This window comes from Myxocyprinus asiaticus, chromosome 25 (assembly GCF_019703515.2).
Source record: "Myxocyprinus asiaticus isolate MX2 ecotype Aquarium Trade chromosome 25, UBuf_Myxa_2, whole genome shotgun sequence".
Taxonomy (NCBI): Eukaryota; Metazoa; Chordata; class Actinopteri; order Cypriniformes; family Catostomidae; genus Myxocyprinus; species Myxocyprinus asiaticus.
The window spans coordinates 11,532,723-11,555,884 of record NC_059368.1 but is presented as its reverse complement, the minus strand read 5'-3'; the positions used below and the strand labels follow the sequence as shown (position 1 = coordinate 11,555,884).

Below are 23,162 nucleotides of genomic sequence, written 5' to 3'. Positions count from 1 at the left end.
AAAAAATATTTTTTTCACACATATTGTTGATGTCTTGTGGCTATACTTTTGAAAAAGTCAGTATTTTTACATTCAAAAATGTTCTTTTTTTTAAAGGAGGGGCAAGTCTAAATTAATTTTTGTGGTAATCAAAGTTGCCATAAATACTGTCGATTGAGCTTAACTTGTATTGAACCTTTAATTCTATTCATGCTTTTAGATATGTGACCACTTCTTCCAAACAAAACCTTTCACTTATCAGAAAAGAGAAAAGTGTTTTCACTTACTGGCAATTTGGTCCGAAATTTAAATGCTATGAAATCCAACCTCTGTATCAACTGTCCACTCTGGTGAGCTCAAGGCATGAGTCCAATCTTTAAACTGAGTGCTGTCCTGACTCTTAACACAATCTGTGGTTTGGGCTTTGTCCCCACAAATGGAAAATCATTTTCCCTTTCCAGGGTGGATGCCCTTTATCCTTCTATTAGAGTAGAGTTCTCGGGATTAAGTTGTTCCAACTTTATTGTTCCCCACCTGGAATGTGTGTAAAGCCATAATATCCCAAATGTCCTGTTTCTCCAGAAGTATGATCTGTACCTGTGAGTCTATACCTGTGAGTTTAGAGCCAATGACCAGGAATGCTCAATTTCACTTCTTTATTGCTGCAAGGGGAGCCCTACACTTTGTTGGATGTTTCATCCAAAGAGCTTTAACATTTTAATCATGAAAATTTGATTCCTTATTCTGAAATGTATTATTACTGGAAAGGAAAAATTATCTTTCCACAGAGACAAAATGCTATGAAATATGATAAGTGTAAAGGAGAATAAACTGTAAATATTTAAACAACATAGTTCATTGAAATGGAGGCATGCTTTTTGTTTCTAATTTTTTGTAATACCATTGGAAATGTCTTTTGACTGCTTGGACATGTTATGAAATTTAACTGTCAGTGTTGTTTGTTTACTTAAGTTGAATTGAGGAAGTCAGTACCACTTGAGAAAGTTTAATTGGACTGTGATGGGTGTTTGCCCTCAGCGCTGTTCAGTTTGCCAAAAACTTATCATGGTTTTCTCTTTTGTGCTCTTCGGGACTGCATGAACAGAGGCCATTGTCTCTGAGCAAAGCTCTTTTTCAGTACATTGACGTTACCCTGAGCTAGTTCTTTCTGTTCGAGAGTTGTCTTGAGGGAATCCTTAAGGATATTGTGGGAAACATATTTCATTAGTCTACCAATGATTTAAATGATAGAGTAAAAGTCTTGAGCACTATTCATTGTTGTTTTTAGAAAGATAGAAGTGTCTACCCTCTGGATGGTGGGCATTCTGGAAGGTCATGTGCTCTGTATGTATGCCTTATGGAACCCTTTGAAATAAGACTTATATCGGAGACTATTTAGTATAGACTATTAAAATTAATGGTAGAAATTGGAACGCCTGAGAAGCTCTAGCGCCCAACGGTCAACAGATGTAGAAAGAAAGTCCCACCTTACAAGTAAAAGAGCCAATCACCTTCTACAGTAGATACAGACATCGCCTGTCAATCATCTCGAGAATGCGCATGCGCATTAGCTATAGAAGTGGGGAAAATTGTGTTTTTTAGTGAAATCTGAGGTAAAGCAGCAAAATGATACCAGCATTGTCAGATTTGACTGCTGATTTGAAATATCTTCTTTGATCGTAATCTTTACCGACCATTTTTGAGATTTCGGTGTTCCCACATTAAAGTAGATAGGTGCTGCACTGTCATACTAGAAATAGTCTCCAAGGAGCGTTCCAAAGATGGTCGCCAGTGGACCTACTTGCTAGAAAGACTTTGCTCATATACAGTATGCAATCTATTTAATTATATGAAATGCATCAATGTACCGGCCAAATATCGATATCTGCCTAATAAAGTAATTATTTGCATCATCGGATATTGACCGATTGTTTAAAAACACTCAATGATCAGGGACGATTATTTCTTGTCAAACAGGGGTGGAAAAACATGCTGAACATTCAAAAAATTAAGAAAACGTACCAATTTATTGTGAGCCTAACAAGAGGCTATTCAGAATTCAGTTACTGTGAGTTAAGAATGTTAATGTGAGTTAAGAATATTTTAGTGTTCCGTTTATAACTGGGACCAGTTACACTGTAACATGGAAGAGATATACTGACTGTAACGAACTGGCCATGGAGACGGTGTTAGGATCCATGTGCAGGAAGTTTATTATAAGAGACACAAGCAAACAATCCAAAACAGCAGGCAGAGAGACGTAGTCGTAAAGCAGGCAGATAAATCCAATAAACCAAATAGACAGTCCAACCTGGCAAACAAAACAAAGGGTAATCCAAAAAGCAGTAAATCCAGAAAAACAGGCAATGGTCATAACATGAATCAATAAACAATGGCAATGGAAAACCGCTCAATAAGGCAGGATAAACTGGCAATACTTCGCAATGAACAATGGAACTGCATGGCTATATATACATGTGGTAAACAGGAAATGAGCAGTGAAGAAATGGTTGAAGAGCAGTATTCGGGAGAGGGCTCCCTCTGGTGGTTGGTAGGATGGGTAATAACCTCAGATGTTACACTGACACATAAAATATTTACATTTCTTTCGAAGTTGTGTAATTAATGAACAGTGATTTGAAACAAGGTAGCATAATAGGTAGAATAATTAATTACAATGAAGATTTTATGCTGTTACTACATTGGTCGTTAGTAGCAGTCCATGATCGGACTCTTCTTATTGATTGATTTTTAATTTTTTTGTCAGATGGGATGCAAATAATTTTAAGTCCAAAGAAATTTTACTTGAGTTACAAATTTTGACAAAGGTCTAAATAAATGAGCATCGATGTGAAAAAATAAATAAAAATAGCCAAAAAATTATATGCCGCAATCACAAACATTCCAATCTGGGGCCGGATTAACTAAACATTCCTTAAGAATAAAATTCTTCTTAACTACTATTTTCTTCTTATTCCCCAAAAGACTGTCATTCTCATCTCCTAATGACTTTCTTAATTGTTTCCCCTAAAGAAGTTAGCTAAAAAAGAGTTAGACATTTGCTCTGTCGTTTTTACCAAGGTTGTGTGAGGAAACAGGTTTGCTTAATTCGGACGAGATCAAAATCACAAGGTACGTCTCTGAACATGAATTTCCCTTCCCTCCCCAGGGAAAACTAGTCCCATTTGAATAGGGCTTTAACTGTCTTACTGGAAAACGGCTATAAAGGATTTCACTGTATCAGACTTGATAGTTTTCCCCATCCACTTAGATGCAGGGCAGAGAAACTTATATCTGTTTTCTTCCCTATCTGTTGCTGTCGATGCACTAATCTGATGACTGTCTAAACACCTTTTTCTGTCATCTGACTCCTGTCCTGTCCTTGGCCTCTGCTAATAACTCTGTCCTTCGCCCACACCTCTGTGTCGCATGGTAAAGTGACATGTGCCCTGTTTAATTGCAGTAGCACCGAGCTGCCAGAGTAGCATCAGCTGCAATGTGGTGCTCACCGACTCCCAGGGCTCTTTCACCTCCCCCTGCTACCCCTCTGACTACCCATCCAGTCAGGCCTGCAAGTGGACCATACAGGCCCCAGCTGGCTTTATAGTGCAAATCACCTTCCTAGATTTTGAGCTTGAGGAAGCGCACGGCTGCATCTATGACCGCATCGTCGTCAGCACTGGCACAAGTGATGTCAAATTTTGCGGTTTAACAGCCAATGGATTAACTCTCAACTCCACTGGAAATGTGATGGTGGTTTCCTTTAATTCAGACTTTAGTGTTCAAAAGAAAGGTTTCCATATAAGTTACAAGCAAGGTATGTTTAATATACGGCAAGTTCTCAATCTGTTTATTTTTTTATTAATGTTTTGTAATTTTATTATAATTTGATTCTGTATTTATTATTTATATGATTCATATTCAGTTATGAATTGTGGGATGTAGTTAATTATGTTTTGCTCTAGTTTTGTTATTTGTGCATTCAAAAGAACAGATAAACTCTAGATAGCGATTCCAGATGAGCGCAACAAAAGTTTTGATTTAGTGAATTAGCATCAGATCTCATAGTTATCAACATTATTAAGATAGAAAATGGATAACTCTACTGCAATTCCAGTATCCTCCTTACAGTTGTTCACAGCATATTGCCTTGCCTTTCACTGCCCTATACCTATATATCATTATCATCTCATTGCATTCTTGTGACCATAATCACAAAAATTATGTTGAGTCATTTATTCAAAGTCCTGGAGATGTGCAACATATTTTTTGCAGAGATATTGAAGCAAGGGGAGAGTAATAAAATCACACCAAATTTAAGTTTGTTTAGCCAAGTTGTGTCTTATGTGTTCAGTAACAGAACAAGACAGAAGGTGCATTGTTATCAAAGTCAAATTAATTCACATCAGAAGGTTTATAAAGGCTTGTGTGAACAAAACCACAGCAAAATTGCTGGTCCTGAATACAATTGTATCTAGGTGTAGTGTTATTGTCCAAGCACAAAGGGTGCATCTGTAAATTGGCAGACACTAATTTGTTCGCTTGTTGCATTGAAAATGCCTACAATTCTCCAAAGAAATGTCAGCAATTTGTAACCATTGTAACATCAAGGGAAACGGGTGTCAAAGGACCCACAGAAATAAGCTGAGACTTTTGTGCTTTGCTTTGTTTTGCCTTATAGCCCGATGAAATGAAATGAAATGAAATGAAACACATAATAATAACAAATAACCTAGCTAGTGAATGGAAACCAGTTGTTTGCTCTGTGATGATTCAATGGTGTCAGACCTCAGGCAACATGATGGCATGAACTGTGGTGATGTCAGTATGTGCCGCACAAATGTAGACTGAAGGGAACATCAAAAAGAGCTAAGAAGCCATTCTGAATCCTAACAGTACAACTGGAAGTGTACCTTTCCATTGCAGATTGGCTGTGGCTTTCATATAAATGCAAAATTGAGCCAACAGACGCAGACTACCACCAATTTGGAGTGCCATTAAACTTAAATGTGTCAGCAAATGTGACTTAAAAGAGGCGCTTTAACATGGGCAGTGAAATATGTCTGTCAAGCTTGGAAGAAGTTTAGTAAGTTTGTCCTAGGATGATTACTTAATATGGCCTTCCTGTCGAACCTAGATGATTTCAATCATTTCAGTTTTTTACTCAGTAGTACGTGATGTCGTTATAAAAGTGACGTTATTATAAAACAGTTTCTCTGTGACAAATTTTAATTTGGCCGGTCTCATTGTTGTCCTCTTTAGCCAATACTGCAAAAAAACATTTTTGACACAAATTTGTTGTGATATCTCCCAATTCAATTGCAATAGAAAATATTACAAAATACATTCTTAATCAGTTTTTATGGAACAAGATAATAATATTGATACTGATTATGAAAATGGTTTATTGGTTTGAACAGCAAGGTTTGAATAACCTTTTTTAATACACATGTATTGAGTATGTTTTAACCATGCATTTTCAGATTTTATGATTTTTCGCCCTTGCAGTGGCAGTGGTACTGAGGAACCAGAAGGTCACTATGCCAAAGACCAGCAAGAATACAGTGAGAGTGAGCAATTCAGTCACATTCCCTACACTTACTGCGTTCACAGTGTGCTTTGAGATCGCCCGCACCACCACAAAGAGCACAGAGACCATCTTTACCTACACTGATGCAGCTGGGACATCTGTTTTGGCATTTGAGAAGACAGCAAGAGGTATGGAGATGTTCATCGGCAGTTCCTCCTGCTCTGTAAATAACCTTATCACCAGCTCAGACATCACCTCCAGCATGATGCCCATCTGCCTCACCTGGACCAAGTCCTCTGGGCTTGTGGCAGTGTACTTTGGAGGCAACTATCGAACCAACACCTGTTCGGCCTCTCAAATTTACACCCTGCAGAGTGGAGGACTCTTCCAGCTTGGAGGACAAGGGTCTAGTGCTGTCAGTGGTGACGATCAGAACTTGGATGGCTTCATGTACAATTTCCGATTGTGGGATCACGCCATGGCTGTTGCTGAGCTCTCTGCCCTCACCTGTGATAAAAAGGGTAACGTCATTGACTGGGATCATAGCTTCTGGACCATCCCAGGCAGTTACACACAGACTGACAGCACACTCAGCTGCAGTGAGTATACTATTTGAGCTTTATTGTTTGTAAGTTGGTTTATAACAGATTCATTTTAATTCGGAAAGATTGTATCAACAAAAAGTTAAGGAAGTCTATGTGTCAAACATTAACTCCATCTGCTGTATTGTTTTGCTCAACAGTTCCGAAGTGATTGGTAAATAAATGGACAGGCTGAGGACAATTAATTTGCTGAATTATAGTCATTATGGTATCCTAATTTTCAATACAAAATTACACATAGAGAAAGAGAGACTGTGTGGACAATTCGGTAACACTTTACAAGAAGGTTCTATTTGGTAACTTTAGTAAAAGCATGGGGTATCATGAACTAACAATGAAAAACATATTTTTACAGCATTTATTAATGTTGGTTAATGTTAAGTTATGAAAATACAATTGTTTTTTGTAAGTTCATGTTAGTTCATATATTTTATTAACTGATGTTAATGTATATAATATCTATAGATTTAAAAATGTATTAGTATATATTAAGGTTAACGTTAACCAAGATTAATAAATTCTGTTAAAGTTTTGTTCATCAGTATTTCATGTTAACTAATTTTGTTAACTAATGTTAACGAATAAAACATTTTTGTAAAGTGCTTCTGTAGTAATTATTATTTAAGTAATTTTCATTCTTTTCATTGCAAACACAGAAAATGTTAATGTAAAGGAGGCTTAATGTACTTTGACTGTTTCCATCCACAAAAGCAGGCTGTAAATGGAATTTTTGCAAAAGAGATGCTTGTGTACATTCTTTATTGATCACGCAGCAGTAATTAATCAAATGATGATCAAATGATGGAGAAGAGTGTTACACCTTGCCATATAACCAGATGCACAATAGTCTAGCACATTAAGCATTTAGAGAGCTGATTTAGGTGCTTGGATCACAGTAGAGATGCAGTGTACAGTCCCAGTAAAATATGCCAGATCACACTGTAAACCCTAATGTTGTCATTACTGGAAAAATCAAGTTGTCTTAATTAAACCTAACTTGAAATGTTAAGTTTTAGTATTTAAGTTTTAGTATAAAATCAAGATTTTAAGTGTAAATAACTATTGAAGACAAAATTGAGGCTATGGGAAATACCCATAGTCCCTTGTGCTTTAATTTTTTATTTTTTGATTCCTTTGTCAAAGGGAATTTATGGGGGCATTTATATAGTTGTTATTAAGATTTCATAGAGGTTTTAGCCCTTTTGTTGCAAATAGTGGTTTTGTGTGATGACACCATTAGAATGATCTGTGTCCCCTTTGGTCATGTTGGACCATGTTAACTCTAGTTCATTTCACCTCGTGCATGTGCGACTGAAGTACACTTATTTATGCATTTCAGTGGAGAATTAAGTTTATTCAGTTATTTGACCTTGAATTGGTTATAATTTGGTTATAATATTCTTAAGAATTTGACATGTTAATGTATTAATTTCAGTGAATTCTACTAAAATTATTAAGTAGAAGCAACAATATTTAAATAGCAAATCTGAGTTGTTAAGTCTACTTGCATCTAGTTACCAAAACTTAAATAGTTAAGTTCATTCTATATGAACACCAAGTTCAGTAAACTAAATTACACAAGTTTTGGAAATGCCATAAATCAATTCAACTGAGCGAATGAGTTTACGTAATGTATTGAGTAAAGTCAACTTATTAGGGCTTTTAGTGTAGTCTGCTGCATCCTCCACAACCTATCACTCAGAACTGACACCCAAGATCGGAATTGTGGCATGCAAATTGCGTTTAGAACTACATTTTGTCGTATTTAAGTGCATTAATTCCTGGTGAATTGAGCGCTTAAACCATGCATGGAAATAAATGATGATATTAGGTAAAATCTAGGTATTCATTCATAGTGAATCCCCTGTTAGTTTTACTATTGCTTGTGCATGTTCTGATCAAAAAATGCAGACAGTATCTTGAGATCCAAACCTTATTCCACCATTTACTTTACCAGCATTCCTAAAACTGCACTCTGAAATTCCTTCAAATGTCCTCCAACCCTGAGCATTGAGAAATTAGCTTTGGGTGGGATACAGCAAAGAGCAAAGGCAGGCATGACTCAGATGCATAATAAGCCTTACCAGGGACTGCTTTCTTCCACTTAGCTAGGTTCCTGAAACTCTAGATGCTCAACACAGCTTGGGTCAACAGCCCATGGGGGAAAAAAAGTGTTCCTTTTAAACTACGGCGCCTCAAATCAGATGCATTAACTCACTTAGTATACCTTCTATTCTCCAAGACAGATAAAGCCGGATGTCCTACGTGAACATTTGGTCTGTTAGTGTTGGAATTGATGTTGGAATTATTCTCTCCGGATAACCTGATGAATGCTGGTTCTTTTAATCCACTTGCCAGCAGTTTGAATATAAATCACCTTTGTAGGTACAGATCCCTGTTATAGGCGTTTCTTTGCAGGAGGACATAAAAACAGAGAGGGCTCTGATTCCTCAGAGTTCCTTTAGATACCGGATCTTATGCAAAGCATTAGCGACACACATTGTCTTTTTATGTTAACATCTACTTGCGTATGCTGTGGTTCATGTTTCCTAGCCTTTTTAATAACCTGTCAGTTTCAAAGAGAGATGTTTTGATTCTTAGACTAGATATGGAGCTTACTTGCATACCACTGCCTGTGGCTGATTTGAATTAAATGCTTGTGCTAACTGTAATTTAAAACAACGACTAATTTTATCTTCTCATCTTTTCCAGTCTGTTACCCAAATTGCATACATTTAACAACAGCTTCAACTAGTGGTGAGTGTGCTGCTAACATGCCTAATATGTGAGTAGTTGCTTGCTTTGAGCTGTAAATGTCATGCATGAAATGTATATAATGTAATTCAGTGTTTTGCTGTATCTACAAAGGCTTGTTGCACATAATTGTAATTTTATCTGTGTTATAACTGATGGACATTTACTTTTCCAGGAGAAAGGAGACCCAATGTGACCATCAGTCAATATTTATTTTATAAAAATAAAAATAAAAAAAATTACACAGAGCATCTAACAGGTATTTGGCCATCCATCTATGAACAATACTGAAACTACTTTGCAAAAATCATAGACTTTTAGTGGCTTATTTCCCTCATAAAATGGTGGCAATAGTGATATGATAAAAAAAAAAAAACCATCAGTGTTCCATTAACAATCAGATTTACCAGATCTGTAGTGTGTTATTCTAACTGTAGGCTATTTACAGTTGTCAAGCAACATAGAAACCTGGAAAATTAATATACAATGTGCATTCACAAGTGTGCTTTTATAGTCATTTCACTTATTATGCCCATTTATAGTCATTATATAAATTAACTGCTTCAAATGTGGTTCAACCAATCAGAATTTATAGTCAGAATTATAAAACTATTTCGTAAAGTCCTATTCTAAATCATTATTTTTATCTTGTTGTCCTCTAAAAAATATCTAAACATCCTTAAAACAACATAAATGTATATAATAAGCAAAATTACATAGGATATTACAGAGATAGTTCACCCCAAAATGAAAATTATGTCATAATCTACTTACTGTGTGTTGTTCCCTTATGACATTCTTTCTTCAGTGAAACACAAAAGGAACTGTGACAAAATGTTAGGAACTGACAGCCTCAGTCACTATTCAGTTTTTTTGCATCTTTTTTCCACACAATGAAAGGAAACTGAGGCTAGCATTCTGTCTTATGGGTTTGGAAACGACACAAGGGTGATTAAATAACAGAATGACAGAATTTCATTTTTTGTTAAACTATTCCTCTAAGACTTATCAGTGAATGTATCTTGAATATACAATAAGTATATTTTGCCTTATTCCATTCATTCACTTTGAATTCATTCACTTTTGAATTTGCAGTATCAGTGCTAGACCTGTTCCAGACCATTTTTGCTTTTAGCTGGCGCATTTTGACCTTCACTAAGGCAATGTAAGACCCCCTAAAGCCCACAGCAGACAGTTAGATGCTGGAACCAATGACACATAACTATTTCCTTTGCTCAGTTACAACCAGCTGTGCTTGTGATGTTGGCTTGAAGTCAAGAGGCCAGTGAAGTTGTGCCAGGAGCTAAAAAAGGGGAGGGTAGCTTTTAAAAGCTACCCTCCCCTTTCTTTCCATTGGCTACTGTTGTGGCTCTCTCTCATCCTTTGATAAGACCAGTGGGACATGGTGATCCTACGTTGCATGGAAATGCATCAGAGAAGCCCGTTCTTAGAACAGCTCTGTTTTATCCTCGCCCTGCCTTTTAAAGCGCAATTTCAAGATGATCAGAGACTTAATGCTACAACACCAGACAGCTGCCTCAGTGTGACATCTCAATTCATAAATTTAAGAGCTCTTAAAGTTATCCTGCTATTTTATTGCCTCAGATAAGACATTAAACCAAGGTCCTGACTCTCTGTGGTCATTAAAATTCCCAGGGCACTTCTCGTAAAAGAGTAGGGGTGTAACCCCGGTGGCCTGGCCAAATTCCCCCCATTGGCCCTTATCAACCATGGTTTCCTAATAATCCCCATCAATAAATTGGCTATATCACTCTTCTCATTCCTCTCCACCAACAGCTGGTATATGGTGAGCATGCTGGCGTACTATGGCTGCTGTTGCACCATCTAGGTGGATGCTGCACACTGGTGGTGGTTAAGGCGTTCCCCCTGTTCACTATGTAAAGCTCTTTGACTGTAGTGTCAGAAAAGTGCTATATAAGTGCAACATTCATTCATTCATTCATTCATGATGTGCTATGGATTACTTCTGTGCATTGACATCTAGGGATGTTTGGAGGTCTTTTTCAGTTATTGCATTTAGATGTTCATCAAAAATCAGCTAATTATTAATGCAAGAGAAACATGTTTTCATGAGATGTTTTTTTCTCAGGTTTTGACATCAAAATGTAAACACATTGAAAAAAGCCGCCAGAATGGTGTTTTCATGCAGTGCAAAATCGATTATCAGAATAATCAGATTTAAGAATGAGCTTAATGAATTTGCTTTACTTTCAAAAGCACAAACATTTAGCTAAAATGACATTGGAATGGTGAAAAAATATCATATGTTTTAAAGGATAGTTTACCCAAAAAGGATCATTCTCTCATCATTTAATCACCCTTATGCCATCTTAAACTTGCATGACTTTCTTTCTTGAAATCAATGGGGTCCAAAACTTACAAGCAATACGGCAGCATAAAAGTGATACATACGACTCAAATGGTTTAATCGATGTCTTCTTAAGCTATTTTACTTTGGGCAGGGCCGTAACCACAATATACTTTGAGGGGGACAAGTCTCCCCCCAATAATCAGATAATCCCGAAGGGCCCCGAGCTCTAAATAAAATTATTTATTTATTTATTTATTTTGAGATATTTATTATAAATCCACGTAAATGTCAGCCTTATGTGAAATACCGTTTGTTCGGCCGAATATGTGCTGGACTACAGCAGCACGAGCACAAGCACTCGAGTGTGCACACAAGGAATCTGCGTCTCACAGGTGCAGCACGTTTATTTGAAAAACTACAGAGAACAGCCTTTGATTCACAAAACGCTTTCAATCTCAAAGATAAAGTGCAGTTTACACTGGCAGTCTACAAAGCTGATGGTTTAAATTGATATAAGTGACAGAATTCATGCAACAGTATGGATGACTTTAAAATGTTTAAGTCCTGCTTGCATTTAATGTTTACTGATAAAGAGAAAGGTGCCTTAACACCCTAAATATGTGCACGGTACCCTTCTGTAATATTTGGTTAACCGCAAGAGTTCATGAAGGGTTATTCTGTTATTTGTCAGGACTCGGAATAAAGAATGTTTATTGCCATGGATGCATCAAACACAATCTCAGATTAGCAGGGAATAAAGTGCAGTGAGCTATGAGCCTAAATAGCACAATACATAGATCTTCAAAAGATAAAATCACATCAAAGTCAAACAAAAATAATCTCTGTCACTGTCTGCAACATAGTAGGCCTATTCTTAATCAATGTAAAATGTGTAATTCTGCCTGAGCAGGTTCACTTTCCAAGAGGCAGCGAACGCTACGGATTATAAACCTCTTCGGGATGCTTTGATTTGAAATGATTTAGCAAAACTTGTGTAATTATTGTGTGCAAAGGCTCACTGTTTAACAAGCGCTGAAACTTTGCCAGGTGAAAAACAATCTGGAATCATGTGTAACAGTCACATTAAGTCCTCTTTGTAACAGTCACATTAAGTCCTGAACTTCATCAGAATATCGATGTGTGACACCAATGCTGATGTAGCACAGCAATTTATGAAACATAACACAGGTGTCTCAAGATGTGTTTATAAATGTTAAAGTTCTTTTAAACTTAATGCAGTGTCAAAAAATATGATGGTCCTGAGTTGTGTCACAGCGCAATGATCAAAGACATCCGTCCAGTGTGTGTTTACATAGAAAAACAATTTAAAAACTGCGCAGACGCAGGTGTGAACAGCCCGTAACTCACCCTATAGCCTGCTTGAAAAATTGACCCAAACCTGGCCCAAAACCTGATGGTTTGTCAGGTACCGTCGGACTCCGATCAGGTCGAAGACCTTTATACATGTGCAGAATAACCGAATAGTGATTTTGGTGTTTGAATACTGTGCACTTCCCTATTAGTGACGCATGATTTTGGATCGGTTCATAATTAAAAAGTACTTGGCCGTGTCAGATGTTTCTGCAAACTTTTCTTCCATCTATTTGAAAAATCCAACCAAATCTGCCAAGCATCCTGTAGCGCATAAAGGTGAATGTAGTCACATCATGGGGGGCCTCCACGGTGAACCGGCCCATGGGCCTCTCAGGTCTTAATCCGTCCTTGGTTAAGCGTGTTTGTGTCATGTGAGATGTAAGTATCTAACTAAACATGATATATGTGACCACTGTTTTATGATTGAAATGTTGTACCGACCAACATTAAATTCCAAGGGTGCAAACTATTCGCCATTTGGCGAAATTCGCCGTTTTGAATTGAAAATATGTCATGTACAGTTTGTGATTTGTATGCCATTCATAATTGTGAATGTGGAAACATGAATGGAGCAGTTTTAAGCATATCAGGCTTAAGATAAAGTGCAAATGTGTGTATATTGTAAAGGAATTGAATGAATGTGGTAATCTGGCAGGCTTTTGAAGTAGCTTTTTAGAAAATTCTCTTGACATTGTCTTTGAAAATGATCTATAAAAAACAAAACAAAAAAACAAAACACAAAATAGAGCATTATCACCCAGATTAGAACTAGAACATGGTAAGACCTGTGACTTGTGACTTTTAGGTTTTGGCAAGGATAGTGTCATATGTTCTTAATGCAAATATTATTAGGTAATATTTTAAAATCAATTAATTCTGAATTTTGTACAGCATATCCTAAGAGTCTTATTTTAAAAGAGACATTTTATTTTGAGTATGTCATGTCAGGTTTGTGCTCAAAAATTAGCCACCAGTAAAAGAAGTATTTCACCTAAAAATGGAAAATTTACTTTTACACACTCATATACTCACCCTTATGTTGTTCAAAACCCATATGCTGATACTTTTTCTTGGAACATAAAAATAGATATTTTAAGCAGCTCTGTTCCATAGAATAAAAGTATATTACTTTTGTGGACTGTGGACTACTTTTATGGTATTTTTATAAGGATTTTATTTCTCTCTTTGGACCTTGACAGCAGTGGTCAATATGAACTGTTTTTGTATAAAAGAGTGCAGCATTAGGATTCTTAAAGAAAATATTGTGTATAAAGATTCTACTGGGAGGAAAAAACAATGAAGAACAACTTGAGGGCAGTAAATAATTTTGTGTATTTTCTTTTTGCTAACCAGCTGACACAGTCATGCCATTTTACAGATACATCAATGATGAAAAGAAATTCAAATTATATTCGTCTTTTCTTTGAGACAGCACAAAAAAGAAAGAGAAGATGACTGAAACAGCAAATTGCTAGCAATGCAGACACATTTTTTGTCTTGCACTGTGTGAACTTTAAAAATACATGTATCTTTTAAAACCAAAAATTATACAATTTTGTGCCTTTATCGCATTTCAAGCCTTTATTCAGAAAATGATTGCATTCAGCGCATTTACTATATTAAAAGACCAAAGAGGACCATTATATTTGTGACCCCACCCCCACCCCAATATTCAAGACATGGTTAAGGCCTTGACTTTGGGTGAAAAACAGACCAAAATTTAAGTCCTTATTCACTATAAATCTTGACATCTGCAGTCTCCTGAACTATCCCTTTAAGGAGAAACTTCAAAAACTTTGATTTGTGCAAACTGGATCCAGATGTATTCACTCAAATTTTGGTCAGCGCTGTATGCTCAGACAAGTTTTGATGAAGTTTATTCTGAATGCTTTGCTTCAAATTATGTCAATGGATGCATTCAGTTGTCTTGTTAACACACAGCTTGAGCTTTATGTCAGAAACTAGCAGATGAAAGAGCAAAAAATATAACATTTTGTATTTAAAACAACTCTTATGCATTTGTGTTGAGAAAAGGTGGCATTTCTGGGCCTGAAATCAAACGATCCGGCAGAACCTTTCATTCAGTCAACTGTGGCAAATTATTAAATTCCACCATTAAGTCATTGATCGATTGAGTTTCAGTGTGGACATTTTGAGGTCACATTCCATTTTTCAAAGCCCAAAGGAGTGATGAGAAATATCTGACACATTTACAATCCAGTTCTTATCCTAAATTGCTATGTATTCCAATATATGGGTTTGAAAGAGAGAATATGAATATTTATGACAGTGCTCTGGGGCTCTCTAAGGATCCATCTCATCTTTAACTTCATTCGTTTTAGACAGAGTTACAGATTTGATTTTGTTTATTCTACATTTCTACTTTATATTTATTGAGTTTCAATAGCCTTGCGTATTAGCTTTGACTTTTAATTGCATGTGTTTTTGCATTGTACACCTGCGGCATTCTTTGGGCTATGTGATCCTCACATTGGCTGTTTATATTGTTTTAATTTAGAATCATGTTCATTTTTGTTCATTCAACACTTATTTTATTGTAAAATTTCAAATGAGATAATTGTGTTGTTTTAAAATCTTTTATAGGCACTGCCATACCAACGCTTGCCCCGGGAACACCAGGCTGTACTTCCCCTGGACTGGGCTGCCCAGGTAGGGAGAAATATATTTATCATAACTTTAGAACAATGTAAAGTTTCATGATGAACACATAATTAGGTATTCCTCACAACGTGTATGTTTCATAGATAATTAGCTGATCCCTTGTAAACAATTTTTGCCTCATCAAAGTTTGCCTTTTATCTAATTATTCATATTTATACGGCTTTGCTAATTAACAATATTCCTTTGTGTCTTCATTGGTTTGATGGTTATAAAATGAAGGTTAAAGAAGGATTCAATAATGCTGTTTAATTTTGTAGTCTGAGATTTTTAGGTATGCTTGTCACGTTAAAAAACTCTCTTGGAAAAAGATTCATAATACTTCATTTGCAGGTTTTAGTCCTCTGTGCACGCAAGCATTCCCAAAGTGAACAGCTTGTCTTAGCTCGTTAGGAAGCCCCTAAACTGAACCAGTGGCCAATAAATATCCATCATCTGCTGGGAGCCAAGAGAATCCTCAGGCCTCCTGTCCTCAGTAATGGCCATTAAAGGTCATTGTCCTGTTTTAACCATTTGCCTCTTTCCCACTGCTCATATTTCATTGCGTAATATTCATTCCCATGTAGTCAAAAAAAAAGTCAAATTTTTGCTTGGAGGTTTGACAATCTTCAGTGACCTTTTTTTTTTTTTTTTATAAAGTTAGTATTCCATATTTAGAAGTGTCTGTTAACTTTTCCTCCTCATCATTGAGCTATGATATGTATTGTATTCTTCTGTTTTATCTCATGATTGCAGGGTGTCATGGAGATAAAATGTTGATCTAGATAAACAAACATATTAGGTTAAGAATGTATTTAGGCCTAATGAATTTGAATTAAGCACATTCGATGGACAAAAGTATGTGGACACCCAAACACCACACCCATATGTGCTTCTTGAACATTTAATTTAAGAACCATTGGCATTAATAAGAGGTTGGCGCTCCTTTTGGTGCTATAACAGCCTCCACTCTTTTGGGAAGGCTTTCTAGTAGATGTTGAAACATGGCTGCTGAGATTTGCTCCTTTTTGCATACAAGAGCATCAGTCTGCATTCCAACTGACCCTTCGCTAAGCTCCACCCCCCTTTGTTACAATCGCTTGCTCTGACAAGCTCTGCAGAACTGCCCACTGGAATGAATGGGAGATTGCCATGAACGCCGTGGTTTTTAGCTAAATATTCTCAAAAACGGAATGGATAAAATTATTACATGGACTGGAATGAAGAGTGACATTGCAAAGCATATTTATCTGATGTTTTTTGTAAAATAAATTACTAAATTACACAGTAATTTGATTGAAAACTGTGCAGATTGTAAATCAGAATTGAGGCAAACGATCATCACAGTCACATAAAAAGAGAAAAGCATCACCTGATAGCAATTGCAAACCTCATATCATAAGTGTAAGTGAAAAGAACTGCTTATAACATCTCATAACACACTCATTTTGATGCTGTGAACTCTTTATTTACTATCACTTTTACTAAGACTTGAATCAATACGTAAATGAAGTAATGTTAAGTTGTTAGCTTTAATTTACCTTGGAGGAAATGTAGGTGTCAGTGCTGATGTTAAACATGCTCATTTCGGAATAATGAATGACACATTTTAATTCATAGCATGCTCTTCTCAATATTTATTTAAAACACTGCATGTATCCTCTCTATGTACCTCGTGTCACTGTTACAAGTGACCCAGCAACAAAGTTTTTGAATTTTTTGTATCATTCCAATAAAATCCCGCTTCAAACAGCTCAAACACACATCACTCCAGTAGGCCCTCATTATAAAAAGGCAAACGCTTGTCAGAGTAATGGCGGTGGGGCAACAGTTGCTAAGACAAGATTGGTCAGAAACGCTTTTAAGGCAGGGCTTAGCGAAGGGTCAATTCATCCCGAAGGTGTTCAGTCGGATTCAGGTGTAGGCTTTGTGCAGGCCAGTCACGTTCTTCCAAAGAGACTCAGTAAAATGTTTGTTATATTAATCTTGCTTTTTGAACACGGGCAATGTCATGGTGGAACAGTAAATTACCCCATTCTACTAAAAATGTTTAAGAAGATTGCATTGCAGGGGGGCCTGGAAAGCTCAGCGAGTAATGACGTTGACTACCACCCCTGGAGTCGCGAGTTTGAATCCAGGGTGTGCTGAGTGACTCCAGCCAGGTCTCCTAAGCAACCAAATTGGCCCGGTTGCTAGGGAGGGTAGAGTCACATGGGGTAACCTCCTCGTGGTCGCAATCAAGTGGTTCTCGCTCTCAATAGGGCTGGTGGTAAGTTGTGTGTGGATCGCAGAGAGTAGCATGAGTCTCCGCGGTATCATGCACAGCAAGCCACGTGATAAGATGCGTGGATTGGAGGTCTCAGAAGCGGAGGCAACTGAGACTTGTCCTCTGCCACCCGGATTGAGGTGAGTAACTGCGCCACCATGAGGACCTAGTAAGTAGTGGGAATTGGGCATTCCAAAATTGGGGAGAACAGGGGATAAAAAAAAAAAAAGACGATTGCATTGCTGCGCTTGATATTTGGTTGTAGCTGAAATAAGTAAACACATTCATTTTAAAGGGGTGTCCACAAACTTTTGAGCATGAAGTGTATCTCTAAAGAATGGATAGAGTATTTGGTTGGGCAGTCATAGATATTAATCATAATTGCTTCAGTAGACTCTCTGGGGAAAATAGCATAGGTGAAAACAAACATCAAACTGACTTAATGTACTTTTTAGGTTACACAAGATAGTCTTCGACCTCCTGGATGATTGTGGGGAATTACTGGTAACAGACAGAAAACTGGGAAAGAAATGGGAAACTAGCAGGATAGTTTTCCAACTCTCTCAATTCAAATATACTATCACAAGCCTAGCACATTGAGTAGATTTAATCACGTTATTGAATTTTCAAGCTCTTGCAATTCATTATTCATAGTTTTCAGGTGATGCTGCACTTGGTACTTGGGAGGGGCAAGTTGGGAAAAAACATGAATGCCCAACTTCTCATGGCGAGTGTGTTTACATGCACATCAATACACTGATAACTACCAAAATATCTGCTCATTATTGAAAAAAAAAAAGAAAGAAAAAAAAACAGCCGCTAAAACTCATGTACTACATTTTTCTGTGTGCTGTTTCAACTCACGCACGGACGAGCCTTTCAAAGTATACTCTTTTGACCGCGAGCGCAAAAGGCCGTATTCGACGCATACACACTACTACTGCTTTGTGATACTCTTTTAAGTACAGTCATGTCTGCTTGTCTAAAAACTGGGCTACACAAGGACAGTCCACATGGACTGTGCTGATGACAACATTTTACTAAATTGTTCAGCACGCAGAAAACCGAAGTACTTAAGGCATTTACATGACTTTAGACATTTGAGTTATTAAGCATAGTTAGTCAAACAGCGTGCACGTAAATGCATAAACATTTCTTAGATATGAAATAAATTTGTGTGTGCCCTTCTTCCATCCCTGCCACCAGCCACATTAACTGTTACCACCGCATCCACTGCCACCACTAACACGATTTCTACTAATGCAACAACCCAGGGTAAGCATTCACCTGTGCCTTCTCATCATTTTATGTATGCCTGTGTTCCTTTTGTTTCATGGGGATAATGTAATTTGCATAATACAGAACAGGTGGTGGTCACTTTTTTCTAACTCATTAGGAGAAGATTTTGAATAGCTGCAAGAGTAATCTTCCAATCCACAAAAGGAAAGTGATTGCCGTATCTTTTTTATTAATGCCAGTGGCTGTGTTCCAAAATAGCAACCATAATTATTGTATAATGATGTTATATATGAAAAAATGTCCCTAGCTTTTAAAATTATTTTAGGCTTGTTAATGTTAAGCAAATTTGTGTTAATTTCTGTGAATTCAATGCATTGTACAGGTATAAACTCCTGATTCAAGAGCTAGACTACCTTAGTGTGTTGAATAATATACGGTATTTTTGTATGATTTAGCACTAACTTTTATATAGTATTAAAGGGATAGTTCACCCAAAAATGAAAATTCTCTTTTCATTTACTCACCGTCATGCCATCCCAGATGTGTATGATTTTCTTTCTTCTGTAAAACATAAATTAAGATTTTTAGAAGAATATTTCAGCTCTGTGGGTCATTTCAATGCAAGTGAATGGTGACCAGGCCTTTGAAGCTCCAAAAAAACAGATTGAGGGAACATTAAATTAATCCACTTGACATTAATCAATGTCTTCTGAAGAGATCCAGTCAGTTTTAGGTGAGAACAGACCAAAATATAACTTCTTTGTGCACCATGCCATTGCAGTCTCTAGGCACAGTCATCATTGCAAGCTTGGTTACACATCATTGTGCTTGACACATGCGCAGAGCACTAGATCAAAGTCTTTTTAGCAAGTCAGTTCACTCGGCAGCCATTTTTGGAAAGCTCCCAGGCCACCTTTGGAACACTCCTATTTTTCTATGTAAACAAGCACCATACAAGTGCAGCTTCTGTCTTCTTGAATGGGGAAAGACCAAAATCGTCAAAACAGTTGGCCAAGATTACAATCAAAGAACATATTTCAAATCAGCAGTAAAATCTGACAACAGTGGTATCGTAAGTTGTGCTTCTTTACATTAGATTACGCTAAAAAATATTATTTTGTATAGTTAATGCGCATGCGTGTTCTTGAGTTGATTGTCAGGTGATGTCTGTATCTAAAAGCTGATTGTCTAATTTTATCTTTAAGGCGGGACTTCCTTTCTGCATCTGTTGACTGTTGGGCGTTCTAATCTCCCATTCATTTTAATAGATGTTACCCATCTCTACTTAAAAATCTCTGACTAGATGGCACTATAAGAAGTGTAATCGAGCTTGAAATCATGATCATCAAGGAGGCTGTTGTCAAGATTTATAGTGAAAAAGCAGTAACTTTTTGATCTGTTCTCACCAAAAAAATGATTGGATTGCTTCAGATGACATTGATTAACCAACTGGAATCATATGAATTACTTTAATGCTGCATTTATGTGATTTTTGGTGCTTGAAATGTCTGGCCACCATTCACTTACATTGTATGGACCTACAGAGCTGAGATATTCTAAAAATCTTTGTTTGTGTTTTGCAGTAGAAAGAAAGTCATACGTATCTTAGATGGCAAGAGGGTGAGTAAATGATGAGAGAATTTTTCATTTTTGGGTGAACTAACCCTTTAATTATTTTGCCTTTTGCAAAAAAAAAAAAAAAAAAAAAAGTTGTAATTGTATTGTAACAATTTTAAAAGATCCTTGCCAGATGCTACAGTTTACTTTATATAACAGCTTTAGTCTTATAAACCATCTTCCAGCATTATAAACAATTTTCTTACTAGCATATTCCAGTTCAATACAGCACTTAGTTTTTTATAATGTTATTAAGCAGATCAGTATTAAGCTTTTCCACATTGTAGTCACAGACTCTGAAAGTTAATGCATGTCGGTATCATTATCTCTCTATTCTCTTCATCAGCTCGTACTACTACTCTTTCATACACATCTACTCCTAGCATGCCTCTAACCACAGGTTCTGGTAAGCAGATATCTAGATTGCCTACTGTTTTATATTCTGTTTAATGAGGTATCATAAATACCCTCGCTAATTTTTGCGCACAACTCTGCTTCATGTACCAACAATAGTGAAACTCACAACAACTAGTGCTAATACAACAACCACGACTACTGGTAAGCTAATAGTCCACCTCTTACCTAATAACAGATTTCTTTTGAGCCATAAACTATACTTTTTAGAGAAATGCTATACATGTGGTTTATATTGCCTTACTAAGCAAAGTGTTAACATGTGATGTAATGTCATGTCTGTGTGTGCCATCATTAGTAAAAACTGCATCACCCATAACCCTATCTAACCTGCCATCCAACAACCCTGGTGAGACATCACTTTTGCAAAAGATATATTACCATTCCCAAATGCTTGATATTGACTAGAACATGCTTTATATTACGTTGATAACATTTAACAATTAACAATTTACCAAATTAAATAGTTTTCAAGGCCTAATTATTTGATCACATTATACATGTATTTATAATTCAACTTAAAACTAGATATACCTGAATATGTTATGTAATTTTGTAGCAATTAGATACTAATGTGCCATTCCTTCTAATATTTATGTTGTTTTTTAAAATTTGATTGAAATGGGGCACAGGTTTTGGCAGATAATGTACCTTTAATTGCCCAACGGGGCAATAAAAATAGAACCAAAAACAGATAAATAAACAGACAAATGCATGGCAGTATATTTTCTCACGTCCTTATGCATACCTTCACTCTGTTTGTTCATTTCCCTAAATCATTCACATGACACTAGACATTTAATCCATTCCTCCATCTGCAGCTGCTGCTACTAACCCACCTCTGTCCAACAACAAAACCAGTGGTAAGCCAAATCTATGTTTTCTCATGTCATACATGGCTTACTTGTACTTAACTGGGGATGTCACTGCTACACTTCCATTTCTACTGACAAAATGGAAGTCCAGCTAGCTTGTCTAAACGGGATCGTGAATAAAATGATTAGTTTATTGCTCTGGTATACTCTGGCCATAGATTAAAGGCCAGAAAAGCTTCATGCCTCTTTCTTAAAGCCTTACATATTTGCTAATGTAGTCATAATTAGCCCCTCCCCTCTAACTCAACAGGATAATAATATGTTGTTTTCACACAGATTAATTGGATGAATAAACACAACTCTTCACTGTTCTGTCAGGTGTCTGCTGTGTCTAGTTAATTTGTGCTGTTTTGTATTTCCTGTATGTATCTGTTAGACTATTGGAAGCTTTGTGCATTTTTTCAGGTCATAGAAGTCTTCCAACACTTATCTTCAATCTTCTTCGTTATACAGCTTTCTTAAATGTGTTAAGTCAAAATCTTTCTGGGCTACCTTTACAGTTTTTGCTGTCCTAGCTCTTCAGTGAAGCAACAAAATTAAACTTCCCTTATATTATGACATTAATTTTCTGTCTGCATAACACTCTATCAAGCCATTTAGCACATTTAATTAATTGCATAGGTATGTCAGTTATCATTACTCATTCATGATGCTACTGTTATCTTTATAGCCTTTTTCCACTTACATTGCTTCAATTAACTTTACCTGCCTGGCAATGCCTGATAGATTACTAAAATATTAATTTTCTGAAACCTTTGGTTTGTGTTTTTCAAGTATAACTTCCATTTTGCCATCTTTGAAGTCTTCAGCAAGGCCTTAACCACACATTTTTCCTTGTATCACAAAAAAAAAAAAAAAAAAAAATATATATATATATATATATATATATATATATATATATTGGTTGGGTTGGTTGGTTGGTTTTCCAATTAATTGTTCTGTGTTCTCTTTTTGTTATGTTGTTATGATATATCTCTGTTAAGATAAGTAATATTCTGAATTGACCTCTTTATTTTTGCTAAATCCTGCATGCTCTGCTAAATAATTAAGCTGGAGCAGAGAAAGAGAGGGCTGCATATTTGTGGTCATTGCTGCGGCTTACTCCTCACGTAGAGACTCCATCCACTAGCTCTCCCCCTGCTAGGCCTCTTGTTGCTCCTGTTCCCCAGAGCCCTAAAACATCACTCGGTTTCATCTCTACACCCCTCATCTGGCCCGCAAGGAAGAAAGTAGAGACTCCCATCACTTGGCCACACAAGCGCCCCGTCAGACATCTGACCAAGCCACCTGCCTAACCAACAATAAGCATGACGAATGAATCCCACTGGCCCATAAGATCTACAATGGCATACGTTGCCAAGAAAACAGACTCTACATCCATGAGGTCAGCATATTCCCAAATGAGGCCTCTGTGGCAACCAGACGCTCACAATCAGGGTAAAGACTTTGAGTCTTTATTGATGGCGTCACTAAACCACTAGCTCCACACCTGGTCCTGAGTGATAGTGACAAAAACAGCACA

General features: G+C 36.7%; 1 protein-coding gene across 3 annotated transcripts in view; it reads left to right on the top strand.

The window, feature by feature from the left end:
- The window catches only part of LOC127415939 (adhesion G-protein coupled receptor G6-like), a 66,861-nt gene that overhangs the window by 23,058 nt on the left and 20,641 nt on the right, over positions 1-23,162 (top strand). For 2 of the 3 annotated variants that reach the window (XM_051654971.1, XM_051654970.1), the window contains exons 3-5: positions 3,443-3,796; positions 5,488-6,108; positions 15,176-15,241. In XM_051654971.1, coding sequence (XP_051510931.1) covers positions 3,443-3,796; positions 5,488-6,108; positions 15,176-15,241 — 1,041 coding nt within the window. Of the gene's footprint in view, positions 1-3,442; positions 3,797-5,487; positions 6,109-8,823; positions 8,869-15,175; positions 15,242-18,701; positions 18,771-20,697; positions 20,758-20,864; positions 20,910-21,063; positions 21,115-21,586; positions 21,629-23,162 lie in introns of all 3 variants that reach the window. The other variant, XM_051654969.1, reaches the window with a different exon arrangement.